At 33.2% G+C, this 9,899-nt stretch overlaps 2 protein-coding genes across 2 annotated transcripts in view; one reads left to right on the forward strand and one right to left on the reverse strand.

Moving 5' to 3' along the window:
* LOC132179000 (uncharacterized) overlaps positions 1-9,899 on the reverse strand; it is a gene marked incomplete at its 3' end in the record, with an annotated part of 49,841 nt that overhangs the window by 32,397 nt on the left and 7,545 nt on the right.
* LOC132177118 (wall-associated receptor kinase-like 10) lies at positions 4,472-9,410 on the forward strand. The gene is made up of 3 exons (XM_059589337.1): positions 4,472-5,345; positions 6,336-6,479; positions 8,067-9,410. Exons 1-3 carry the CDS (start codon positions 4,472-4,474, stop codon positions 9,242-9,244), a joined length of 2,196 nt encoding a protein of 731 aa, XP_059445320.1. The 3' UTR covers positions 9,245-9,410.

The raw sequence follows: 9,899 nt of genomic DNA on the forward strand, positions 1-9,899 counted from the left end.
CTCAATTCATCATTGTATTTAAGTACCAATGATTAGAAAAAGAAGAAAAAAAATACTTTCAAAAAAAAAAAAAAAAAAAAAAGAAGTTGCTTTGGTCCCCTCCTATAAAACTTCCTCGCTCCCTCCCTGCTCATGAGGATACCACCCTTAAAATTTCGTAACAAAGTCGAATAAGACGAAGAAGCTAAGCCCCACGCTTACTTTCATTTTCATGTGATTTCGACTGAGAATTTTTGCAAGTTTGACAAAAATCAAACAACCAAGTTGATGATCTACGGCATCCATCCAATTTCAAGATTGAATTATATGAAGATAGAGGTGATTCCGTCCCCCAATAGGATATCGCAAAAAGCCTAACAGAAACTTTGAAAGTTTGACGATCATGATTGAATAGTTCTGTATTGACAAATATTGCGCACTCTTTTGATGCTGTAGCAGGCAGAGTTTCTAAGTCCTTGTTCAGAACTTTGACCATGTCGTAACTTCCTAATTAATTTTTTTCAAAAAAATAAAAAAATAAAATAAGGTTCCTAATTAATTATCTAGTCTTTCATTTTGTTCATTGTTTGCTTTCATTGTCTTTTTCAAGTCAAGTCATTTTCTGATCTAGAAAGGAATGTAGTCTTTCATTTTGTTCTTTGTTTGCTTTCATTGTCTTTTTCAAGTCAAGTCATTTTTTGATCTAGAAAGGAATGATAAGGACTTTTGACAAGTCCCAAAACATGCTGAATAAGAGACTTTTATGTATATTACTCTTTGCGATCGGAATTCTTGACACGCAACCTCTCAGGATTAGATTATAGTGTCTACCTTCGTTAAGGACGCATTTTCAATAACAAAGAGTAATAAAACAACCTAATCATCAAAGTGAATGAGGGACATCAAATAATTTTTATAGAAAAGCTACTCATATATATAGCATATGGCTTTATGCCTTGAAAACAAGTGTTTTGCAACATACTATATTGCCATAGTCTTAGATAGAAAATAAGTGATTTTTATTTATTTTTATTTTCTAGTAGCTCAATATATATATATATATATATATATATATATATATATAAGTGTTGGCGAATTTTTTAATAAAGCAAAGTCATCAACGGTTAGGAGCATTAAGATAAAACCAATGCATTAAAGTATTTTATGACCAAACGGTCATAACATAAAAAACCGTAAAACATTTGATAATAAAGGCCTAAGCTGTTTTTCCTCTAAGCAATGGTCAAACCATAAGACAATTAAAATTAATTTCATTTCATCATAAATCTGGTTTAAGACCCAAAGGTAAAAAAATATAATAAGTAATAGAAAATTAATGGCTAGAAAATTAATGTTTGTAACACATATTTTTCATCTATATATATGGACAGTTTCAAAGGATATTACTGTACTGGATAAAGAAAATAACAATGATTTATGTGGTTCAGTTTATGACTTAGAGCGTGTTTAGGATTGTGTTTGAGAAATAGAGCTTTTGAGTCAAAAAGCGCTTTTGGACAAAAACTTTATTTTTAAGATTTTACCAAAAGTGTGTTTTGACCATTTTTAGGCTTTTTGGACTCTTAAAAGTGCTTTCAATTATTTTTACCAAACCGGTACTTTTTTTTTTCAAACGAACTTTTTTAGTGTTAAATACACTTTTAGGCCCTCAAACACACACCCAAACAGGCTCAAATTTCTACATTTTACTCTTATTTTTGATATTGTTACAATACAAAGCACTCATATTTATAGGAGAATTGAGGGTAGATAATCTGATTGATTACCATCAATTATCATCAAATCTGATTACTTGAAATTACAATTAATTACAATTCAAGCCGCCTGAATATTCTTTGGGAAACAAATGTAGATTGAAATGCATAAAAGTTTCTTAATAGGCATGTTTTGGGACTTGTCCAAAGTCCTTATCATTCCTTTCAAGATCAGAAAATGACTTTATTTGAAAAGGTCAATGAAAGCAAACAAAGAACAAAATAAAAGATTAGGTTATATTACTTTGGAACTTAGGACGTGGTCAAATTCTGAACTCGGCCGGCTGCAGCATCAAAAGAGTGCACATTTGTCAGTATAGAATCAATCAATCATGAATATTCGTCAAACTTTCAAAGTTACTAGATATTTTCGTTTTGATTTTTCTCCTTAATTAATGTTCTTAATTGATATATAATCTGCTTCTTTTAAAGCCTGATTTATCAAACATTCTAGAGCTAGGGGTGCATTGTAGCCATGCAACCTATAAACCTTAATTTCCACCATTCACAATATTGGTAACCCAAAATTTTGCAACACCACAAGAATATGCTTTTAGTGTTGCTATTGGAGGGGTCTATATGATAATAAGATGCGCCCAAAAAGTCACAATTGAGGACCATCCATATGGGATCATTTTCTTGGTAATTTATGAGAGTTCAATCATGGCTGCTAACCTGCTACATACGTTGAAGTACAGCAAGCACAAACTAGTTCAGATCGACAAAGACAACTTGGTCTTGTTGGCAACTTCCATAGAATTTTCTTGGCGACTTTTAGAAGGAAGATAATTAATGGCGTTATAAAAGCGGGGCTTGGCCTTCGCCACCCAACAAAAGATAATTGTAAAAGAAATTAAAGACAAAGCAAAATAAAGAATATAAGAAACAAGAATTTACATGGTTTGGTTTGATTTATTACTTACGTCGTCTACTAGATAAATGACCAAATTGCTACATTTTACTCTTACTCTTTGATATTGTTACAATACAAAAGATTTATAATTATAAAAAATTGGGGATAGATAATCTAATTTGACTATCGTCAAATCTAATTACAATCGAATCAATTAGATTTAATTATCATCAAATCTGATTATGAATAATTACGATTAATTATAATCAAATCCCCTAATATGTCCTAAAAACATAATGGTTAAATTGCTTAGAAAAAAAAAAAAAAAAAAAAAAAAAGAAGAAAGAAAGAAAGTGGCAAAGAAAAATCAAATCCTCTTTCACATTTTTCTTTTATTGAAAACTACAAAATACGAAGCAGAGCACGATTTTATGGTCAACCAGTTTGAGTCTGAAAAGTAATTAATAATGTATGCCTACCGTCTGCTTTACGTTCTACTCCTTTCTAACTAGATCAGAAAACGACTTGATTTGAAAAAGACAAAGAAAGTAAACAAAGAAGAAAATAAAAGAATATACGAACAACGGAGTATGGCAATAGAAAATTAGTTTTACGAGAGCAAAAACGTTGTATAGATGATTATATATAATTGGCTAATCTATTGATAATAATACATTCAGGCTTAATTTAGTTAGCATTAAATTTGAGTTCAAACATGTAATCACTTGGGACGATCAGTTGCTGCTCTCTATACTCTGATCTACCATGCGTTAAAGTTCATACTATATGCTGAACTTAATTAGGACTTAGAAACTCTACTTAATTCAATCATGAATATTCCTCAAACTTTCAAATTTACTAGATATTTTCGTTTTTCTCTCCTTAATTAATGTTCTTGATATATAATCTGCTTCTTTTAAAGTCTGATTCGATGGTCACACATTCCAGAGATAGGGGTGCATTCCAAAACGCCAAAATGGGTCAAAAAAATTTCGTTAGCACATCCAACTTCGAACCGGGTCGAATGCAAACTAGGTCGGATACAAATCTTGCTCCATATAGCCTAACATAATTCAATCTTGATATTGGATGAATGGCCTAGATCATCAACTTGGCTGTACTTGATATTTGTCAAACTTGAGAAAATCAGTTGAAATTAATGATCACTCGGAAATGAAACTGCACACTCTAGTCTATGTGGAGAACATGGAAAAGTTAACCGAAGACAAGTGAAGTTAGCGCACTGGGGCCTTCTAATTGATTGTTACCAAATTTTAAGGATGGTATCCTCATGCGTGAGACCTTCTAGTAATTGATTGTTTAAAACGGATCCGGATCCCCTCCAATTGGAGAGAAATTAGAGATTCTTCAATTGTTAATCGTAATCATTCATTTTAAATCCAATGGTCTATAAAATCATTTAAACCTCGGTAAAACAAAAGCCAGCATTTAATGCCTCGGTTATACAAAAGCAGCTGGCATTTTATAGACCATTGAATTTAAAATAAAAGGTCGCGATTAACAATTGAAGAATCTCCAATTTCTCTCCAATTGGAAGGAATCTCAATCCGTTTAAAGCATGTTGCGGATATATAAGAGTCACACACCCAAAAAGTCACAATTGTGTGGGCCATCCATATGGGATCATTTTCCTAGCTAGTAATTTAATTATGAACTTGGTATAAGTCTTGTTGGCAACTTCCATACAATTTCTTGGCGACTTTTAGAAAAGGACGATAATATTGCATGGCTTTAATTATAAAAAGCGGGGCTTGGGCTTTGCTGCTTCACATGCACACCAGTTCATCAATATCCTAGAAAGAAAGAAAGAGAGAGAGAGAGAGAGAGAGAGATGGGGGTGCAAATGGTATTTCAGATCATTTTGTTATTGTGTTCCATTTATGCAATATTTGTACAAGCAGCGGATTTAGCAATTAATAGTTCATGTGAAGAACGCTGTGGGACTGTTAGCATTCCATACCCTTTTGGAATAGGAGCTGGTTGCTACCTTGATCACTGGTTTGAAGTAGTTTGCAATAATAACGACTCTTGGGCTCCCAAACCTGTTTTGAAGAAGCTCGACTTGGAGGTGCTCAACATTTCATTAAAAAATTATAGCCAATCAAGCAGGCGTACAGTTATCGTCAATTATCCGACATTTTCTATTTGTAATAATGGTTCAAATAGCACAGAAAATATGAAGTTAGAAAACAGCCCTTTCATCTTCTCCGTGTACGACAACGTATTCGTGGCCATGGGTTGCGACAACTTTGCCACAATGACGTCCTCAGATGGTTCAGTTACTGGGTGCGCTTCATTTTGTGATACGGGTAAAGTGATGAATAATACTCGTTGCAGCGGCATTAACTGCTGCCAAACCACAATTGCCTCAAATCTCGATGCCTTCAATACAACTATAAAAACAATAAATAGCAAGGAGCCTAGCATCGAAGGATGCAAGTATGCATTCTTGGTAGAAGAAAAGTGGTTCCAGGCCGCATACCCATTCTCAAATATGTCGACGTACGCTCGTGTGGCGTTGGAATGGGGGATTCCAAATACATCATTAACCATCCCCCTTCCAATGGCCAATTGGGCCAATAATGGGCGGAACCGCAACCCCGAGTACGATTGTTATGATAGTTTTATTCCAGCGAGTAACCCAAATAGCTCACGTGTTTCATGTTATTGCGAAAGCGGCTTTGAAGGAAATGCCTATCTTCTTGGAGGATGTAAAGGTAATTAAAGTTTTTGTTGCACTTTATTTATCTCTTTAATTCTTATTTTCCTTTTCGTTTATGTGTTAATTAATTATATAGTTCTATGAATTAAATTCGCAACACTTGTATGATAATTGTATCATAGGCTAGATTTGTTAGAATATATTAGCTAGGTATAAGATTCACAGCGTGCTCAAATTAACACCATGCATCGATCACAGCAACGTCAGTACTACTACATACACGTGCCTTATGCCATGAAAAATTTACAGGTGTGGCCATGAATATGATCCTGAAAATTAAAAAAACACACACAATTTTGATAAAATTTGATGATCTAATAAAATTTCATTTTGGTAGATCATTTGTGAGAAATTTAGTTTGACAAAGTGAAAGCTTTATACTTCATTAATTTGTAAACTTTTAATTTGTAGCCAAAAATCACGTTTCCTGATCATATGAATGTTAATGTCCCAGTTATAATATATAGTAATTTGCATGATTAAATTTATTGCTTTTATTCATTTTTTATTTTATGATAACTAATAATGTGTTACTTAGACCTTGCTTTGCCCATGCATGTTTGGTGTTTAATACCAAAATGAGGTTGTTTTGGATTACAGGATTAGATATACGTTATGTTACATTGTTTTCAAAAATAATGTAAAATTAATATACTTTCAAAACACTAGGACTTAAAAAGAAAAATTCAAACAAGCCCCCAGCCTAAATTATTTCAGAATTGTTTAAAATTAGCCGTAATCGAGACTAAAAAAATAAAAATAAATAAATAAAAAATACTAAAATTGGCACAAAAAGCACATAGGTCATAAAAACTATCATAATATTATTGATCAGTAGGAATTTGTTACCCACAAAAATGTTATAATATTAATTTAAATAATTAAATTTCTTATTTTTTAAATAATTGATGAGGATTTAATAATAACTATGAATTCTGCTTTTGATTTATTAGATACTAACACTGTTTCTCTCCTTACATGTAAGATATTGACGAATGCGAGCGCTCAAACCCTTGTTCCGATCACAATACAGCCGGGACTAATGGGAGTCACTGTGAAAATACTTATGGGTCTTACAATTGTTCGACAAGTGGCCCCACCAAGTCTTATGGAAAAGCGACCATGATAGGTATGTTTACTAGCTTTTTTTTATTTTTTATTTTTTATTTTTTTCTAATTTTAAAACGTGTTTTGAGAAAAAAAACATAAAAATTGAGCACATATTTTGAAAAAAAATAAAAGGATCAAAATAGGCTCATCATGACCATTACGTTTCGAAGACTTATGCCACTCGGTTATACTCCTTGTAAAGTGCTTATATTCCAATCTTTGAAGTATTTCCAAGCGTGTAGAGAATCAAATCACTTTTTCTTTTCTTTTTTTCTTTTTTCTTTTTTTTTAATATATTTTATCGTACATTTTCTATGCAATCAATTTTAAATAAATATATCCCTAAGATTCACTTACTATTATCTTTGAGATATATTGGAACCTTTTGGATCAGAATTTCTCGAAATTCTCAAAAATTGCAAGATCCTGCATGCTTCTTAAAATGGTTTAAATGGACACTCAGATTTTGCCAAGTCAATCATTTTGAGGCAAAAAAAAAAAAAAAAAAATGCAAGAATTAGATTCTTTAGCTATCCACTCAAAGAATGTATAATTAATTGATTTTGAGATATATTGGAACCTTTTATGATCATGATTTCTTGAAATTCTTAATAACTGCATGTGCAATTCTTAAAATAGTTTAAATGAACACAAGATTTTGCCAATGAGTAATTATAAATGTCAATTTCCATGTTCCTTTTGTTTTCCTCTAAAATTGATGTGGTTTTTAAAATGATCATTGAATTAAAAATTAATAGTGATCTATTATAAATTCAATGATGATTTTAAAGCCACATTAGCCTTGGAGGAACACAAGAAGAATATAAGGAAGACTTCTACCATTACTCTTTGGCAAGTCAATCATTTTGAAACAAAAGAAAACAAAAAAATTGCTAGAATTAGATTCTTTAGCTATCCACTCAATGAGGGTGGCTGATCACCCCCAAGTACTTTTAAGAGTGGATGGACCACCCTCAAAACTATCGAGGGGTGGCCAACAACCTCCCAAAATGATTTTTTTGAAGTTGAGCAAACCATTTCAAAAACACATGATGGTCGACCACCCCTCACAAGCCTTGAGAGGGTGGTTGGCCATACTCTCCACTCTTGAGGGGTGGTTTGGTTACCTTTCGAGGCTTAATGGGAATGGTCGAACATCTCATTGGGATGGTCGACCACCCCATAATTTATAAGGGATAGTGCATCCAATTTCTTCGGTGTTAGCTAAAGAAATCATTTCCTCTAATTTTTTTTTTTTAAAAAAAAAAAAAATTCAAAATAGACGACTTTACAAAATCATGACGGTTAATTTAAAATAATTGTTACAATTTTTTAAATTGTAGGTGTGGGAGTCTAATGCAAACATTTAAACCTTTGTGTGTTTAATCATTTTCCTTCCTCAATAGCCCATTTTTTTTACCATCTCCTTCTTTTGGAATATAGTCAAAATATATTAACATATTTTTTTGTCACATGCTGTTTGTCTGGCTAATTCTAGCATTAAGAGAATATGTCTCTCTATTTTAAGTCAATGTTCTCAATCAAATCTATTGCTATAACCTTTTACTGCAATGACCAATCTTTCATGTTACATTGCGTTAAGCAGGGCTTATCAGTGGCGGTCTTGGGTTATTGGTTATACTTGTTGGTGGATGGTGGTCCTACAAATTGATAAAGAAAAGGAGGATGATTAAACAGAAGAACATCTTCAAACGATTGTTAAAACAACACTTGTCTTCACATGAAGCCAATGTTGAGAACACCAAATTGTTTAATTTTAAAGATTTGGACAAGGCCACTGACCATTTTAATGTGAATAGAATACTTGGCCAGGGAGGACAAGGCACTGTTTACAAAGGTATGTTGGTGGATGGAAGAATCGTTGCTGTGAAAAAGTGCAGAGTAATTGATGAAGGAGAACTCAAAGAATTCATTAATGAAGTTGTCATTCTTTCACAAATTAACCACAGGAATGTGGTTAAGCTGATTGGTTGTTGTTTGGAGACCGAAGTTACTCTTCTAGTTTATGAATACATTCCTAATGGAACGCTTTTCCAATATGTTAACGGACAAATTGAGGAGTTTCCACTAACATGGAATATGCGCTTGCGAATTGCAACTGAAGTAGCAGGAGCTCTCTTTTACTTACACTCAGCAGCTTCCTCGCCCATTTATCATCGGGATATTAAGTCTACAAACATACTCTTAGATGAAAAGTACAGAGCTAAAGTAGCTGATTTTGGGACTTCAAGATCCATCACTGTTGATCAAACTCACTTAACCACACTAGTGCATGGCACTTTTGGATACTTGGACCCTGAGTATTTCCAATCAAGCCAATTTACAGAAAAGAGTGATGTTTATAGTTTCGGCGTTGTTCTTGCTGAGCTGTTAACTGGCGAAAAAGCAATCTCTTCAACAAGGATGCAAGAATCCAAAAGTTTAGCGACATATTTCATTCAATCCATGGAGGAGAACAATTTGTTTGATATTCTTGATAGTCAAGTTTTGAAGGAAGGTAAAAAAGAAGAGATCATTGCGGTCGCAAACCTTGCAAAAATGTGCTTGTACTTAAACGGGAAGAAACGGCCTACGATGAAAGAAGTCGCAAAGGAGTTGGAGATGGTACAAATGCCACAAAAAGCTCATAACCTTCAACAAAACTATGAAGAGCTTGAATATGATCGAGCAGAAATGTACGAGCCATCGGATGCTGAATCCAAATCAACAATGTCAACCTCATCCGGAAACGTCCAACCATTATTACCTTACCAATCTGCATGAATCAGTATTTGTTTGATGCCATTTTATAGGCTAAATAATTTTCTGTTTACGTTGTAATTTTCAAAAATCATCTAAGAACATGGATTAACCATATCCAATTCTAATGATAGTATAAGATAGCAAAAAGCTCCATGTTCAAGGATCTATTTTTGTTGTTGGTGATACATTGAATAGTCACCCTAGCAGCGGACTCGCATATCACAACCACATTTATAAGACAAGCAAATCAATGATATTTTTCATGTGGAAGCTATACACTCTCATGGTCATTAATGCGACACCTTATTGGAATACATGCTACCATTTTGGGCCAGGAGCCTCCCGCATTAAAAGGGGCACACATGTAACGCTCCCAAAATGAATTAGCTATGGTAATTAATTGGAGGTAATTTGAAGTGCTACTTGTAGTGTTTCCAAATTAATTAACTTGAGGTGCTACTTGTACTGTACACACATATATACAAGTAAAAAAACGTAAAAGTTTGTTGAGCTGTTAATTGGCGAAAAAGTGATCTCTTCAACAAAGACACAAGAAGTCAAAAGTCTAACAACATATTTCATTCAATCGTTGGAAGAGAACAATTTGTTTGAAATTCTTAGTAGTCGAGTTTTGAAAAAAGGCAAGAAAGAAGATATCATTGCAGTCACGCACCTT

The sequence above is a fragment of the Corylus avellana genome, chromosome ca4, assembly GCF_901000735.1.
Source record: "Corylus avellana chromosome ca4, CavTom2PMs-1.0".
Lineage (NCBI taxonomy): Eukaryota > Viridiplantae > Streptophyta > Magnoliopsida > Fagales > Betulaceae > Corylus > Corylus avellana.

Bases quoted from the DNA above. Each gene is read 5' to 3' on its own strand.
- LOC132177118 (XM_059589337.1), top strand. From the start codon at position 4,472: ATGGTATTTCAGATCATTTTGTTATTGTGTTCCATTTATGCAATATTT. The intron at 5,346-6,335 runs GTAATTAAAGTT...CTTACATGTAAG, and splicing joins TCTTCTTGGAGGATGTAAAG to ATATTGACGAATGCGAGCGC. The intron at 6,480-8,066 runs GTATGTTTACTA...TGCGTTAAGCAG, and splicing joins TGGAAAAGCGACCATGATAG to GGCTTATCAGTGGCGGTCTT.